The 19,098-nt window shown below is 34.6% G+C and overlaps 1 protein-coding gene across 1 annotated transcript; it reads right to left on the minus strand.

Annotated features, from left to right (window-relative positions):
• Positions 1–4,032: 4,032 nt before the first annotated feature.
• Positions 4,033–18,761, minus strand: LOC126832275 (uncharacterized). Its single transcript, XM_050562993.2, has 5 exons — positions 18,525–18,761; positions 16,737–16,767; positions 6,288–6,637; positions 5,760–5,864; positions 4,033–4,698 (listed from the first exon to the last, which is right to left on the minus strand). The coding sequence occupies exons 1-5, from the start codon at positions 18,621–18,623 to the stop codon at positions 4,060–4,062; spliced, it is 1,224 nt and encodes a 407-aa protein (XP_050418950.1). The 5' UTR covers positions 18,624–18,761; the 3' UTR covers positions 4,033–4,059.
• Positions 18,762–19,098: the final 337 nt, after the last annotated feature.

Below are 19,098 nucleotides of genomic sequence, written 5' to 3' on the forward strand. Positions count from 1 at the left end.
ACCCTAAGCGGAAAATGCTCATCTTCGAACTCCATCAAGGCATTGACCTAATCAACACATACACCAAGTTTGAACATTCTAGCCCAATTAGGAAGAGAGTTATCGTGTCCCAAAGCATCAACCAATCAAATTGCTTATCTCTGCTTACCCTAAGCGGAAAATGCTCATCTTCGAACTCCATCAAGGCATTGACCTAATAAACACATACACCAAGTTTAAACATTCTAGCTCAATTAGGAAGAGAGTTATTGTGTCCCAAAAAGTGTGACGGACAGACAGACGGACGGACGGACGGACGGACGGACGGACAGACAGACAGACAGACGGACGAACCCATTTTAATAGTCCCCTGCTTTCTTCGAAAGGCGGGGGACAATTAAGTGAGAGTGAGGACACTTGGTGTATAGCTTTATTACATCAATACCTTGACTAAGTTCGATAATGAACTTTTTCTGCTGAGGGTAAGCAGAGCGATAAGCACTTTGATTGGTCGAGACTTTGGAACACAATACCTCTCCTTCTAATTGATGTAGAATGTTCAAACTTGAAGTGAGATCGATGAAACACTGAATATAGATTCGTTATATCATTACCTCGACTATGTTCGATTGTGCGAATTTTCTGCCTGGGCTAAGGAGTGATAAGAAATTTGATTGGTCAAGACTTTGGAACATAAAAACTCTGCTTTTAATTGAGGTAGAATGTTTAAACCTGATGTAGATGTTCAAAAGGTGAATGTCTTGACTGATTTCAATGATTAACATTTCAAGCTAAAGCTAAGCAGAGCTAATCAATTTCATTGGTCGATGCTTTGGGACAAGATAATCTTGATTCTATCTGATAGAGAGTGATGAAACTTAGTGTGTAGTTTGATTGCTCGATAAAATAAATGTGCGATTAATTAATATGTGTCATCTATTTATTTTGGGATTTCGGCGGGGGACACCAGCCTCACTGTTGGCTTGTTTTTAATGACGAAAGTTATACGTGAAGAATAAATGATGTTTCTTGGTTAATTAGTTTGTGGATTTATAAAGCTAAACAATTGATTCCACTGTTTTATATTGAGGTTCGAAAACTGGCGAAATCAAGATTTGGGGGGGAAATTGAATTTTTTTTTCCGAAACCTTTACTTCTAGCCGTTCTGTTGTGGCTTTAGGTGTACCCCAATGACTCGTGCTCAACAGCCTATGTAGGTCAATATATCTCATCATGCATTAAACAGATTTTCTAGAGTGCCCTCCATACTGGACGGGTGGATGGTCGAAAGGTTAGCACGTCCTCATCAAATCCAATACTAACATTACTGGTATTTCAATACCTTGCCCCCCCACCCCATCTCTTTTATATCAGCACGCTGACGACTGTACCCTCACCCTAGCTAATACAGATTCGATTATTAATACATTCTCCCAGCTTGATCTTTATTGTTAAATTTCCGGCACTAGAATAAATGTTGAAAAATCCGAACTTTTACTTGCAGGCTCTGTTAAATATAATAATGTAACTCTAGCTGTAGATGTTAAAGTCATACATGACTGTATCGAGATCTTAGGAATATATTTGGGGCCAAATCTTACCGCCTGTACACATAGAAACTGGGATCCCAAATTGTCTAAAATTAAAAATATTTTAAATATGTGGTCCCAAAGACACCTTACTTTAATGGGGAAATCTATTGTAATTAATATGTTATGTATGTCAATTTATGGTATCCATTAAGAATCTTAAACATACCGGATTACATTGTCAATGATATCGAATCAGCTATTAAGAATTTCTTGTGGAATGGTAAAAAAAAACGTAATAAAAAGTTCCACTATTCTCGGCACTCATACCCAAAGGAGGTTTAAATATTCCCAAAATAATTTTAAGACAAGATGCTTTTAGACTTGCCTGGCTAAAAAGATATATTGAGAATTCTTATAATGCTGTATGGAAACACTTATTCAATTACTTTTTAAAATCATATTATAAAATGAATTTAGATATAGAAGTATTTTCTATGAAATGTTTTAAAGGTGTTCTTGAAAATATACCAATATTTTATAGAGCTGTGTTAATTGCGTGGAATAATATTAATAATGACACTCGTATAATGCCTCCTAGCTATAACGATATTTTAAACCAGCCTTTGTTTGATAATCCACATATTCTATGTAATGGTAAAACTATACATTTTGATTATTATATATTGCATAAAATTGTAAAAATTGCTGACATATTTATTGTGTAATACCGGGTTTTCTTCCTTTAACACATATACTAGATCTGTTTAATTGTGATGATGAAGACTTTAATTATACCAAAATTGAAAAATGTTTTAATATTATTTGTTCGTCTATACCCCCAGCGGCGTGGTTAAATATTATTGATAACGAAAGCCACGTGATTCATAACGAAATATATTTATGTATCCCTTATGGAGAAAGAAGTCTGCCGGTTGAAAATTGTACATCTAAAATATTTTATACTATATTAAGAGACAAATTCTATCAGAAACCAACAAGTGAATTATTTTGGGATCAGTTACACTTTAATGTTGTATGGAAAGATGTTTGGGCATCTATGTTTTGTTATTTTAAAAGCAATGAATGTATTGAAAATGACTATAGAATTGTACATAATATTATATACACCAATGAGAAATTATATAAATATAGACTTATTGATGAACCTTTTTGTACACTCTGCCAAAGAAGACAAATTGAAGATATGAACCATTTATTCTTAACATGTCCTGGTAATTCAACATTTCGTGAATATTTAAGATCTAGTCTCATAAATTTTTATCCTGAAGGATTCAGCCTGTCTGAGTTTCATCATCTCATTCTGTTTGGAACAAAACACATTAAGGAGAGTAAAAAGAATAATATACTTATTCTCCTACTTTCATTTGCTCGTCTAGCCATAATAAAACGGCGAAATGTGTATGTTAAAAGTGGGAAAGTAATAGATGTAATCAAATTATTTATTAAATGTATCGAATCTCATTTTCAATATCTTTTGTTTCATTTTAAAGAAAACCACTTTAGAGAACTGTTCGAGACATCTAATGTATTACGTATTGAGAATAATGAAGTTAAATTGCGCCTTAATCCCTAAAAATAAAAGGAATCGAATGGTCCATTACAACTTATTTATAAATACATGTATATTTAATATGTTTTGTATTGTAAAAGGCTATGTACAGATGTACAGATAAATATGACATGTTAATATATTATTCATTTAAAATTGTCTATACAATTTCCTTCCACGCCCTAACTTGCCTCGAGAATTTTCGCTCTCTTGAGGCCACGTGGTTCGAAATTATTTGAAATATATTTTTTATTTTAGGTATAGAGCGAAACCTTTTACAATATAGAATTATGCTTTCCAGTGCAGATCACATATTGACTATATAAATACATATACTAACTATATTATTACTTATCACAGGTAACTATTAATGAAACTACAAATTGATATATTTGTATTAATATATCAACTGAAAAATATGTTTTTATTTAAGATGAGTGTGTGGGTATGTTTGTGTTTGTGTGTGTGTGTGTGTGTGTGTGTATGGGTATATTTATATATACAACTTTTAAACTGTAAATATCCTGTGAAATTATTCTTGTAGAATGAAAATAGAATTATGTATTTTGTACAATGTATATTGTGTGAATAAATATTTATAAAAAAAGAAAAAAAAGCACGTGCGCGCTGTATCATAAGAGCTGTCACTGAATCAACTGCCGTGGTTTCGATTCCTCGGTTGTATGCGACAAGCAGTAAGGTCGCCTGTCCAACCTCGTATGTTTTCCCCGGGTCCTCCGGTTTCCTCCCACAGCTAAAGACCCCTACGCACAAGCGAATTATTGAAATAAAATTGAACCATGTGTTAGTCCCGAATGACCTTGTTTGTGTGGAGTGGACGTTAAACCCCGTTTTTCTCTATCATTTGTCTTCCATAGTACGCACATCTCCACCACATGTCCAATTATGCGTTTGAATTCAATAATCAGTGAAATAATTAATGTGTAAAACTTATCTTAAGCAAAAAACATATTTTTTTTATTCATGTTCCCTTTTGCCCCCTGGCTTTGGTCCCGTTTTGCTGCGTGGGTTAGGTCTAGTTTTACCGCCTGACTTAGGTTCAGTTTTACCGTCTGACTTAGGTCCTGCAGTCCTGCCGTCTGACTTGGGTCCAATTATGCCTTTCGAAATGTTTTTAAAGTAATCCATTCGATCTCCCCTTCCAACATGATAAAACTGTCTAGGAACGCCATGGGATTCGTCAAGGAAAGTCATGGCAATAGCAATGCCTAGAGCCGACTGATCAAAGCGATGGCAGGTATGATATTCTTTTCTGGAACCACAGGCGTCTTGGCACCTTGATCCCTTCGGCTCAAAGCAGTATCTCTGAAGACCACATGTCAACCAGGACCTCATCATGGCGTAACCGTACAAGTTATTTTTCACCACGAGAATAAGTCCGGATCCAGTCTCATAAAGACCATGAAGTAAACACGGTTCCACATTGAAATATTCAAACGTTTCAGCAAATGTGTTATTAGGAATAAAATAGGTGTAAGCGTAGAGGTGAGTGAGGCCCTTTTTCTTGACATCGTTGAAACTACTCGTCAGGTTTCCTGTGGTAAATCGTATTGAAGCATCCATATACATTATAAACCCGTACTCATTTAATACTTCCTGTATATTAAAATAAAAATATATATATATAATAATTGTAGAACATTGCATAACTAATGATTATTATTTATTGACATAAGAAGCCGCGATATCTCAGTGGGTAAGACCTTGGCTAGCTAGCCTGGATGTCTCGGATTTGATCTTACCAAACAAGAGATGGATGTACTGTTTGGAATAACATACATATAATAGTGAGCTGGGGAGAAAAATATGGGGCTAGGCGTACAATCGACACAAACTAGGTCGTCATTTCGGAACTACGACATGGTTCAATTTTATTTCAATAATTCGCTTAGGGGTTTTTGGCAGTGGGAGGGAGCCAGGGGACAAGCGGGGAATCGAAAGCACACTGATTGACTCAATGATAGACCTTGTGATCATGTGCGTTAAACCATTACGTCACTAAAGTCCCCACCCCAAATTTTACAGCCCCCCCCCCTTTCCCCCCTCGATTAAATGTGGGTAACATTTTAAAAGTCATTACATCCGGATAGAAATTACGTTTGATGTAAGAAGTACCGTTTATAAGTAAGGATGCTCCCCTGCACTAAGCAACCTGGATGACCCACACCATGGATTTTATATTTTGAATCTTTTGTCCGCTGCGCCAGAAATCATCCAAGAATATTTTCACATTTTCACAAAAAGGGGGAGAGGGCGAAATGGGGTTTAATTTTGGGACTAACACATGATAATCGAAACTCGTTTCCCCAGTTATAGCAAAGCAACATTACATTCCAGTGACAGTCCTAGGGGTAAAGTGACAATCCTATGGTTAAAGGTTACTTCAAGTGACAGTCTATGGGGTAAAGTGACAATGTTAGGGGTAAAGGTTACTTCAAGTGACAATGTTAGGGGTAAAGTGACAATGTTAGGGGTAAAGGTTACTTGAAGTGACAATCTTAGGGGTAAAGTGACAATGTTAGGGGTAAAGGTTACTTCAAGTGACAATGTTAGGGGTAAAGTGACAATGTTAGGGGTAAAGGTTACTTGAAGTGACAATCTTAGGGGTAAAGTGACAATGTTAGGGGTAAATGTTAAAAGAAGTGACAATGAATTACCTGTATAATGAGGGGTTTCCAACTATAAGAACGAATTACTTTAACATGCTTGGGATATTTCTCAAAGTTGAAGGTTCTAAACTCGCATCTCCCGTAGTTAATTATCTGAAAATATATTCATCTTTTCTGTGAACATAAATTATATTTCTTATTAACACAATATTGAAGTATCACGCTAAACATGTATTATCAGATAATCAAACTGTTAAATAGGGTAATTTCATTTCGCTCTAAAGTCTGGACCAAGAGGATAACATAAGAATAAAGCATAGCCCTACAATTATGGATGACCAAACAGCTCTTTATTCAGTGTTCTTAATCTTAATTCTTAAGAACACTGAATAAAGAGCTGTTTGGTCTTCCATATATGATCTTTAAAGGTACTTTCATATGAAAGTCGTTAATGAGATAAATTTTAATGAAATGGTTAGATTATTAAAATGTTCACTTTTATCGCAAATTTGTGTATCAAATTGTATGTAATATTTTGAATGATAAATTGTTGGGATAGACCAGTTTATAACTCACTGCCTGTCTTTGTGATTCTGTAAATCCGATGTCATATAAAATAACTTTAATATCCGGATAAACTGGTCTTAGAACTGTATCAATATTATGCATCATAGCTTGCATCTCTGTAAAATGATTATTGGAGGCCCCAGCCACAATTACAGGAATTCGTGGAATAGGAATATTGAGGTCTGGTAAATCGGGTATGTAGATATCACCGGATGTTGTAATCCTATTTGGATAACCAAGTCTGTGCAGGTGGTCTTCAACTTCCGGTGTAGTCTTCATGTTCAATAGACGTTTAATGTTGGTGATTCTGTTAGTGCTAATATACTCTTTGCAATTTTTATCTTTGCCATAAATTCGACCTATAAATATACACCAAAGATGCAATGTGTACTTATTTTATACCGATCTATCTATATTAAAAATGTTTATTTGTGATATACATACATATGGAAGATCAAACAGCTCTTTATTCAGTGTTCTGTATTCAGTGTTCTTAGTTCATAGTCCTTAATTCTTATTTCTTCATTTGTAGCGGTATTTCGACATTTGTTCACTAAAAATAACATTTGTATTTTAAAATCAATATTTGTTTTACAAATCAGACATTTGTCATATATATCAGATTTGTAAAATATATTTTAATTGTATTTTAATATAGGCCTAACAATAAAATTTATTTTAGAAAATCAAAAATTAGCCTGAATTTACATTGCATCAGAGAAATACAACGAAAAAGAATTTTCTAAATACAAATCTCCAAATACAAATCTTACAAAACATTTCTCCATAAACGTTTCTTCAATAACATTTCTTATTGTATATATATTTGCTCGATTCTCCTTTGTAGGCGGGTATAGATAACAATACACCTAGAACAAACTGCAACAGAAATCATTTCTCTGGGAACCGTTCAGGTATGGTCTCTAGTACTTCCATAACAAAAGCAGCCATTATCGGTCTTGGGGAAATTTGCATAAGTAACATAAATCCAAGATGGCCGCCAGTGGACCAGAAAATCGCCAAAATCTCCGAATCAGTTGACTTTAGTGCAAATAAATGTATTAACGGCCTATAGGATATCGATACTCGCGAGTTCAAAAATGCCGACATAACCTACGATCTTATTATGACGTCGTTACGTCATTTTGTTGGCATTACATCGTTCTCATTGTGACGTCATTATCAATTGTATTGTAACTACGCTCGGAAAACTGTTGGGAACCATGAACCGCTGCAATCTGTTCCACAGAGGATTACGAAAGTCTTCTAATATCTCTGTAAAAGATGACTGCCTTCAGCACATGACGTCACATCACGCGACTTCAATCATTGGCTCAATGGGGCGTGCAATGTTTACATAAAACGTTACTGCTTCGGGCAGAATGCTGTCTTTTACTCATTTTTATACCCATTTACACTAAAAAGGAAACAATATTTACCTACAAATACTTCAAACGTCGTTATTTATTTTTCTAATACTTTAAAAAATGTTTAAGAATTTAATTTGTCGGGGTAAAAAAAATGTTTTAGAATTTAATTTGTCGGAGTAAAAAAGCAAATATTTGGGGCTCATTAAGTCTCATCATAAAACTAAATACACTGGAACGCCAACGAGCGTCTACTTCCGGTAAAATTTGTGGCTGTGTGATGTGCTTCGAAAAAGTGCCCAGTTTACTTCCGGTATATTGTTATTATCACGTAATTTTGTTAGCCTGATAATGTTGAAAGCAAGCGAGTGAATTGGATTAAATATTTATTCATTTGTGCCTCACTCCAAACAAATGTTGTGATCTTCGCTCATCATTTATTATTGATATAAAAAAAATGTCATAAATAATGCAACAGGGAGAGTTGTAAAATGACGAAGAACTGGAAGCGACGACGTCGACTGGCTGCCAGCACAGTACAATTTACAAACTGCGCACTGTCTTTATAAACAGGTATGTTGAAAATTCACTAATGTCATTAGGCCTATAATTCATACAATCAAGTCATCGGTTTTTTTTTTTGAGAAAACATAAATGAATCGATTTACAAAATGAAAATGTAATGACTGGTTTAAGTCGGGGACGGAATTACGTACCAAACCCTTTTGTTTGTCTATAGACTTATAGGCCTGTCAGGAATGTGAATGAATTTCAAAAAGTTGATTTAGTAATATTTCAGTGAGCACAACCATACTTCTAATTTTACAATATTGGGGAACTAATAAAATAAAAGTACAAAAAAAATGAATACTGGTATTTTGTTTTTAAATTTAAATTATTTGATCTAATTCAAAGAAAAATGTACAAATGGAATTTTCCTTTTGAATATTATTTCTTTGTGAAAAAATTCACATGATAATCAAGAAGAAAAGGATATCAGATTTGTGTCATTGAAGGAGTGGATTTGTATATAAATTAAGGCCTTGTTTGAGTAAAATTAAAAGAGCTATCAAGTGAATAATGCTGATTGAAGAAAGTTTTTCTTGTGCCAATTCCCATGGCATTACCTGAAATCGGTCGTACATTCTTGGTATTGAGTCTGATTTGAATATAAACCCATCTGTAAAGTCTGACACCAACTGCCTTTTTCATTTATGCATAAATTATATTAGTATAAATAAAACTGCATTTCTCTTTATTCAACTGTAAAATTTATTTGTAATTTGTAGACACAGAAATCCCTGAAGAAACTCTATTTTATGTTCAAACATACTACTACTAATAATTAATATGTATTTTTTTTAGACCAATAATACAAAAGCCATTGTATTTAATTTTATGAAGAACTTTCATTTGATGTGAACAAGGAATTTCTAACATGGAAGAAGGACAATAAAATATAATTCCTAAATAACCACCCGCACTGAGTGTTGATTCATCCCTAAATCCTAACTTTAAAATAGTTGTTGCACTGAATGAAAAGCAGGCTGTTATGCGAGTGCCTGAAAGACTTTGAAATATATTTCTTGTGAAAAATTGGAATAGACTCAGCTATCAACTGACTGTACATTATACACTTTTAGTTACACATTCTATTTTTTGGAAATAATTTTAATAAATATAATGAATGAAATCATTGGATTATTGTGAATATTTTGAAAATGTACTAGGGATAGAGACTGTCTATCTTGTCCACTCAATGAAATTATGAATTCTCCTCAATGTGTTTAAAGTCAATTTCTATTCAATTCATAAGATATGCAGCTCAGGTGTGTACTGGTACAGGTGTATTCAGTAAACTGTAAAATTTACCCACTCCCTCCTCTATTATTACATAAAACCATTTATTGTAACTTTGACACACGGATCACAATTTACAATAGGGTGAATGAAAATATGCATAAATCTGGTAACTTTTCTCTCTGATTAAATGTGTGAAATTGTCATAAATTTATACAAATTTAAGGTTCAATGTGAATGCAACTATGGTATATTTTCTTGGGCAAATTTTCGAGATCCTAAAAACATTAGCTTCACACAGTGTCACTTCACTATAAGCATAGTTCAGAATAGTAATGTCTTTACATTTTGTGGGCCTCTATTATATTGCAAATACACATATTATAAACGTTTAAATCCACAACTTTTCATATTTCAAATTTATTATTTCCTTTTAATAAAAAAAAAATTATTTCATTCTGATCCACAGTACTTGGTGCCAATCCAAACTTAGTTTTGATATTTAATGCACTCCTTCATGCTTCCATAATACAGTATATGCAATGCTACCTGATGCACCACTGACAAAAAGGGAAAACAGGCAATTTTCTCAACAAACATCTGAATCAAAATCCAAATCTCCTTGATAGTGGGCAAACGCCTTCCTCCCTGTAAATGTCAATTTATTTTAATTTTATAAATCTTCATAACATGCTCAGAGAATTCTGTCTGATTTTGACTTTTTTTTGACAGCTGATCACTGTTTTAGAAATAGGTAGGCCTATATAAAAATGAGGCCTAGTAGGCCTATATTATTTTAATTTTGCAAATCTTCACAAAATAGTGAAATATTCTGCCTGCTTATCATGACTTTATTTTTGACAGCTGATCACCTTTTTTTTTAGAAATATGTAGGCCTATATTACAAGGCCTAGTATTTTTTAAATTTTACAAATCTTCCTTAAATGCTCAGAGAATTCTGCCAGCATATTGTGACTTTTTTTTTGACAGCTTATGACTGTTTTTAGAAATAGACAGGGCATAATGAGGCCTAGTGGGTCTATATTATTTTAACTTTACAAATCTGCAAAAAATGCAGTGACATATTCTGCCTGCACATCACAATTATTATTTATTTTTTTGACAGCTGATCACCCTGTTATAGAAATATGTAGGAATATATTACAAGGCCTAGTAGTATTATTTTACATTTACAAATCTTCATAAAAATGCGCAGAGAATTCTGCCTGCATATTGTGACTTTTTTTGACAGCTGATCACTGTTTTAAGAAATAGGTACTAAGTTAGGCCTATATCACAAATTACCTACTTATCAAATCAGAACACCTTCTACGTGTGCATATCCTATTGTTTTTCCTACAGATTTTTGGCAAAATTTCTATAGGACATTCTACTATAGTCTCCTATAGATTTCTTTTTATCGCATTTTCTGTAGGAAAATTCTAGAGTTATGCCGTATTACTCGTATAGGAATTAATACTGTAGTATTCTGTAGTTTGGCAATTGGATCACTACAGTTTTTTGTAGGAATAGAATAGGTACTACAGAATTCTATAGACTTTTTTTTATTAATTCTTATTTTGGGAATAAATATAATTGGCCAATGATTTATTCTAAATTGATAAGCTTATTTTTTCTCTCATGAATTAATAATTGCCGCATGATTTGACACCGGCACTTGCCGAACTATACAAGCCAAAGGCTACTTTCAAATACAAATTACGAATGAAAAATGAGCATTTAACAGAATTTTATTTTGTATTTCATTGGAATATTTCCAAATTAATATTTATTTTAAGAAAATTCAGCCAACACTTACGTCTAAAATGACATCGATAAACTGGAATTCCAAATACTCCGCCAAAGCGTCAGGCCTACCGGAAGTAAACATGGCACTTTTATCTTCGCGCATGCGAGGACGAGCATAATTCGCTCTAACGGGCTCGTTGGCGTTCCAGTGTATTTAGTTCTATGGTCGCATCGATGTCATCCTTATCAGTGATTGTAGCATGTTCCTGAAGCAACGACCGCGAGTTTTACAACATCTAGCTTGATAAGATGTACGTAGTTAAGGCGAGATCAAGACTTCTATTGAAGATGTGATTGTAGAGGCTTAGCGAATATTCACTGCTGATCAGTGTGGAACCGCTGTACAACTCATCAAACTGAAACTCTACATCATCGTTCATCTATAGCTGGGGGACACGGTGGCTTGCTTACCTGGAGGTTCAGTGTTTGATCCCTGCGTTGGCCGAGAAAGTTCATTGGGATTTTACGGCGTGGTACCCCTTGTCAGTAGTGCAGGACAGAAGACCAGGCGAGGGACAACGTATAGTCCTTCGGATGGTACGAAAAGCCGATATCCCATGTACACATTGACGTGCACGTTAAGGTTCCCTTTCCAGTTGGAATTCGATATAAGAGTGTGCCGTAGTGCACTGGCGTATGCCAGTCTTCATTATCCCAGTCGGAACAGAACAGTAGGACGTTAAACCCCATTTCTTTTCATCTATAGCCATCTAATAAAAGCCGATAAGAATAGTCTACCTACTTAGAATATGAAAACAGGGACATAGTTAAAGTCAAATCTTACGAAATAATCGCTGGTCTTATTGGAAAAATGCCATTTTAGTACTAAGTTCTTTTGAGCAAATCTGAATAAGCTAATAGAACAATAGAACAAGCACACCTTGACGTTGGCAAATACGTAAGACAGCATGAACATAACATGATTCAACTGCAGGTTGTGATATGATAAATAGTCATGGACACTTGACTTGCTTTGGGGATATGTTGACAGATGAAGAACTTATCGCCCCAATAGAACCACTGAGCTGCACACGCGACTGATACACGCAATAGCGCCATACACGCGGGAGGGGTTTATTGTCAAATTTAATACTTCAAGGAAGGGTTGATGAAAACTGCCGTGTGCTAGTTTATCCTATCCATGTTTGCTTTCCTATCGGTTCTTGCATAAGATTTACTGTGTAGTGTATGATTGCTTTAGTGCGTTACTGTTAATTTGATCGGGAGACGTGTTCGTCGACGTCAACGTCAACCAACAACACTGCAAGAATTGGCCGTGGCACTGCAAGAGGAGTTGGTCAGATTGCCCCAAATCGTGATTGGACGGTTGATTAGGAGCATGCCACAACGAATTGCTGGATGTTTAGGGATTGGTGGAGCAATTACTCATTATTAAGACAAAAATCAAAAACTTCCATTTTCACTTTTGACAGTGTATCTCTTTGCGAGTGAAATGGGGCCATCAGATAAGCCGCCCATATGAAATGTTTATGTTCATGTGTAGGCAATGGGCCTATTATTATCATACACTGGTTACCTCTAATAAAAACAGCAGTGCATTTCCGCAGTTTTGTATTGTTTCTGAATATCCCCTACTTTTTTGAAGAGTATATTATAATTTTATTTCTAAAGCGCTACATTATAGCAATTGTTATTTCTAAGCGCTGAACAGGCATATACGTGCAATATAGATGATTAACATCTACATTCAAGTTAAACCAACTGTGTCTATATATTTTTTAAGTCTTACGTCGAGCTGTATAAACTATATGATTTATTGTCATTAAAACTCCAATGGCTGGTTAACAATGCGTAATTAAAGACTATAATTGGATCTTTGTAGAAATAATCATAGTAATTAAATTAAGTCGTCATACGATTGCACATAATATAAACTACGATATCATAACATTCTTTAATTACAATTCTCAGTATAATTTATTGTGTAACATTGTGATTATAATCAAAACAATAAATCCCGTCCTATAATACAAACAAGACATAGCAAGAAATACCTCCTATTGCGAACAGTTTAATATACCTAGAATTTTCTACACCAACTCGGGGGGTGGGTGGCCGAATGGTTAGCACGCGCGCGCTGTATCATACGGTCTGTCATTGAGTCAAATGGCGGGGTTTCGATTCCCCGGTTGTACGTAGGGTCGCCTTTCAAACCTCGTGGGTTTTCTCTGGGTCCTCCGGTTTCCTCCCACAGCTAAAGACCCCTACGCGCAAACGAAGTATTGAAATAAAATTGAACCATGTGTTAGTCCCGAAATGACCTAGTTTGTGTCAAGTGGACGTTAAACCCCATTTCTCTGTCTCTCTCTCTGTCTCTCTCTCTCTCTCTCTATACCAACTCTATTACATCCAGATATTTAAAGCGTGTTAACAATATATACATTTAAGCGAAACTATGCTATTTCGAGATTAACATATCGTACAATTCATATTGATTTGACGATCGACCTCCTATTTACAAAACTACGAACTACAGTATAAACATGGTTTAGAAACTCTATCTGAACTACAGGGTACGTCATGATTAAGATACTACAGGGTACATCATAATTTAGAGAATATATGAACTACAGGGTACACCGAAGTACAGGGTACTTTATGGTTTAGACACTCTATCCGAACTACAGGGTACATGATTGTTTAGACTCTCTATCCGAACTACATGAAACATCGTGGTTTAGAGAAATTCGACTCCCGGTCCGTCCCTTGTAACATCAAGGCCGATAGTTATTCATTTCACGACAGACACTTGTAATTACCACAGTAGTACATTTTATCACAAGCACGGGACACTAGGGGACCAAGGGTCCCTGACGTTGGCCTCGCGAGGGATTCACACTCTATTGGAGGTCCGGTGGGGTACTCTCCTTGCCTTTATAAAAATGACCATAATAAAAGGTTTTCTGTAATTTGTCCTGATGTTTCTAACTTACTCACAAATTTCGTGTGTGGCAAACCTATTTGAAGTAAGTTTTGAACCCAACATTGAATTCAGTAACCCTAAAAATCCTTATTTTGGTTTCAGTTTTGGTTGTCGTTTTAAATTTACACCATCTGGACCATTCTTAATTAGTTTTTTTTAGATAGAGATTGAACCCAACAATCACCAAACCCATATATAAGACATATACCAAGCCATATCCAACGGAAAAAATGACTGTTAATTCAAATTCCATCTATTTAGATTTCATTTTAGCGGCCATTTTGAATTTCTACCATCAAGAATACTCGGAATTTATTTAAGAGATCAGAGTTGATCCCAACAACCCCAAAACACATATATCAAATATATTACCATATTCGGCAACTTTGGACTAAATTTTGCCGGACATTTTGAATTTCTGCCATCATGGATTCATTTTGAGACCAGTATTGAACCCGGCCACATCGAGAACCGTGTAAATGACATGTTACAAGTAATATCCAACAGGTAAAAATGACGATTAAATTAATATCAGCTGTCAATTTGTGTTGCTGCCATTTTGGATTTTCGAAATTTATCTTTAAATTCGGAGACCGATAACCATATGAAAGACAGCAAAAGTCATATCTTACCAGACTATCGCTGCCCTTCGATTATCATATTTATGGTTTTTTTTTAAAATTCCATTATATTACCAAATTTGGCAGGCATTTTGAAAGAAATATCCGGCGCCATATGAAAAATACATTTTTTTAATTGATGTTTGTCAAATTGAATTTTTCGGCACATTTCGCTCGCATAATCCCTCTGTGTTTGAGGAATTTAAAAATAAATTATTTATTCTGCCACTACTAAAACACTCTTATTACGAGATATGGCTCTTCGAAAATTCCTGAAGACCGCCATATTCAATTATGTTGATTACGTCATTTTGTCTGACATTTATCATTGAACTAAACTGCAATGGTTTCTTTTGCAATTTGTTTAAGGTAAAACGCTATCCCACCCAACATAATAATACTGCAAGAAGTATATAAAGCTGTAAGACGCCATGGTACGTCATGGTTTTTGTGGCGTCATAGTTGGGACCCAAAATTGCGCCTGGAAATGAGTTGTCTTAACTTTCCCTATATAGGGCTTTGGTTACGGTAAGGTCGTAGGGATAAAATGGCAGCATTTTTTAACTCGCGAGTATCGATTTCCTATAGGTCGGTAATACATTTATTTGCACTAAAGTACACGGTTTCAGAGATTTCGTGGATTTTCTGGTCCACTGGCGGCCATCTTGCAATTATGTTAATTATTCAAATTACCCCAAGACCGATAACGGCCGCTTTTGTTATGGGAGTACTAGAGGCCATACCTGAACGGTTCCCAAAGAATTGATTTCTGTTGCAGTATGTTCTAGGTCCCCCGACACATATTGTTATCTCTACCCACCTATTGTTGTGTAGTGACTTATTGTATGCCAGGTTGATTTTCGCTCATGTCGTCATAATGTTCCGGTTCGATGAATTTCGGGAAATGTTACTGAAGAAATGTATTTGGAGAAATATTTTGCAAGATTTGTATTTAGAAATATGTTGTTCCCGTACATTCATTACGAACTGGTTGTTGACAAACGTTAGTTTTGGTCGTTAATATTGAATTTAATGCCGATACGAGTCTCTTATCATCGATAAGGTCACGTGGAACCGAGTTTTTACTAGCGACGCCTGGTGGGAATTCCTTCAGCGAGGACGCCTATTGGACTATCACGGATACATAATTACACACCCAAGTTGACCTGTCAATCACTTTAAACAGAAAGAAATAATACCGTGATTTATTGTTGATATCTCTTACTCTCTTTTATCGACACGTTTTATGTCTATGATGAAATGTAAATGTAGATTATTTTTTTGATTTACTAAAATAAATTTTGTCTTTATATTAAAATAAAATCAAATTAAACAAAAATGCATTTTACAAATCTGATATGACAAATGTCTACTTTTTAAACACAAATAATGATTTTAAGATACAAATGTTAATTTTAGTGTACAAATGTCAAAATACGACAACAAATGAAGAAATAAGAATTAAGGACTATGAACTAAGAATAACGAACACTGAATAAAGAGCTATTTGGTCTTCCATACATACACACCTAGTATATTATTAATAGTATGCATACAGATCGTCTATATTATTAACAATGTTTATTATATGCATACAGACCGTCGATAATATTAACAATGTTTGTGAATACCATATCATTAATAAACACACACAATGTTCATATTAAACATGCATATAGAAGCATGGGTGACTTAGCGGGTAAAAGGCGCTGTTTGGTTAACCCGCAGGTCCCGGGATCGATCAACGAGATTTTCCCCTTGTCAGTACGAGAAAATGGGATCCAATGAACACCATTATATTAGGAATTCAATTGCTGTCCTGGCAAACTCTCCATCAAAGCAGACTGTACGGCGCATGCGCGTCGTCACCAATCCGATTAGATCAGATGGGTTTAATTTGCATATTGTAGTCACTAACCTTCGTATAACAAATCTTTTAGGGCTGGTTTCTGAAACATAGACCAGATACAAATTTCAGTTAATCAATTTGTGTATCGAAAGAGGGCTAAACCGACAGATAAGCCAACATGAAATTTATACGCACAGATAGATCGAAGCATTTAGAGATAATAATATAATGATATATTTAATTCATACATAAAATTATACATACAGAAGTACAGAGAGAGAGAAATGGGGTTTAACGTCCACTCGACACAAACTAGGTCATTCCGGGACTAACACATGGTTCAATAATTCGCTTGCGCGTAGGGGTCTTTAGCAGTGGGAGGAAACCGGAGGACCCGGAGAAACCCCACGAGGTTGGACAGGCGACCCTACTCCTTGTCACGTACAACTGGGGATTCGAAACCACGCCAGTAGACTCAATGACAGACTTTATGATACAGCAACCATTCAGCCATCCAACCCCCCACACAGAAGTACAGATGCGATAATAATAATAATAATTATGATAGTAATACTAATAATAAAATTTACAATAATTTTACAATTATTTACAGTTTCATAAATACGTACATATGTTTAATAAAAATAAATTGGGTTATTTTGTACATAAATACTCAATAATCTCGTTTATTTGTTCTTTATCACAGCCTACATGAGAATGTTTCATAAATAACATGTCATTTATAGCGGCAGCAGTTTACAGGTCATTAACTTGATATGTGTTAATGACGTCATTTCCCATCCTACTTATTGAGATATGGTTTTTTAACATGTTCATATAGATTAGGGGATATGAATATATGGTCATTAAGTGATCTATCATTACCAGTTATTTTACTCTCATAAGTCTGTAAATCCTTAGAGTTTGGATGATCCAACATACATTTCAGATTAGTAAAGTTAGAAAAGTTTTGTTACCGTTCAGTTTGTGGAGATATTCTGGAAAAGTCGGTATTAAAGTCATCACCGATAATTAAATACATGTAGTCGGATTCCGAGTTGGTTATTATTGATAACAAATCGTTTAATGGATCATCAAATTCTCGGCGATTTGTGGAGTCACATGGGATATACACACTACATATTATAATATCAATAGCTGAACCCGACAGCTCAACGGCACAAATACGTTTAAATTCAGTATTAAAGAATAATAACATTAGAGTAATTCAACACAGGGAAGGTGAAAATGGAATAGAAATGTGTGGATGAAAAACGTTTCATCAAATACATGCAATATTGGCAAAGCGAGTTGGGGGTGGGTGGGGAAATTGTTGTACGCTATAGATCATAAGGTCTGTCATTGGATCAAATTTTGTCGTTTCGATTCTCAACTTGTACTTGACAAGGAGTAGGGTCATCTGTCCATCCTCGTCGGTTTTATGAGAGTCCCCGAGTTTATATTAAAAAAGGCGTTCAAATTTTTATATACATAAATGTTCATAATTTTATATAACAAATTGTTCGCAATTTTTATTTAAACAAAATATTCATACTTTTTATATATAAAATAATGTTCATAATTTTCACATAAAAATTGTTCATAATTTTCACACAAAAAAACGGTACAAAAATAAATGATTATAATTTTTGAATTAAAAAATGTTCATTGTTTTTGTATAACAAAATATTTATAATTTTTGTATAACAAAATGTTTATAATTTTTATCTATTAAAAATATTTATACAAATGGTTGATAATTTTTATATAAAAAAAATGAAAATATGATCAAAAATCGTCGCTATTCGACTTGTTGGTATTATGATTTGAAATAATAGTGTGCAATACAAAACTTACCATAACCAAATTTGGATTACCATGATATATTCCCATACACAGGATGATAGTTACCAATACACCCACTAATAAAGAGTATCTAATTCTTCTAGACAACATTTTGTTTAACACAACTGTCGAATACAACCTTGCGATAGACCTACTTCATCCCGTGTTAATTATTATAAAATGTAGGAGAAAACGGATCAACCTGTGAATCTATTTCAACGCGCTCGATTAATTCTTTCCTCGCATAAAGCAAAGTCTATTATATAGGACACGGTTCACCAAATATTTCTGCGCCTTCACCCACGAATACAGGGCGAAAGTTAGTTTTAGTCTTTCTTCTTTTTCCCTCTTTTGCATGGCGATTTTTGTTGACGATTTGGTGTAAATTGGAAGAAAGGGGTTTGAAAATACACTTTCTGCCAGGTTTTGGTGAATATTCATGATTTTGAGGCGGAAGGATACAAGAGTTGAAAGGTTGGTTAGGTTGAAATGTAGGGTCAAAAATTGCATGTTTACTTGTCTCTACTTCCAGCTAGTGTATCTCAAGTTTTTCATGGCGAACCTTATACATGCTTTTGGCCACATG

The sequence above is a fragment of the Patella vulgata genome, chromosome 9 (genome assembly GCF_932274485.2).
Source record: "Patella vulgata chromosome 9, xgPatVulg1.2, whole genome shotgun sequence".
NCBI classification, from domain to species: Eukaryota; Metazoa; Mollusca; class Gastropoda; family Patellidae; genus Patella; species Patella vulgata.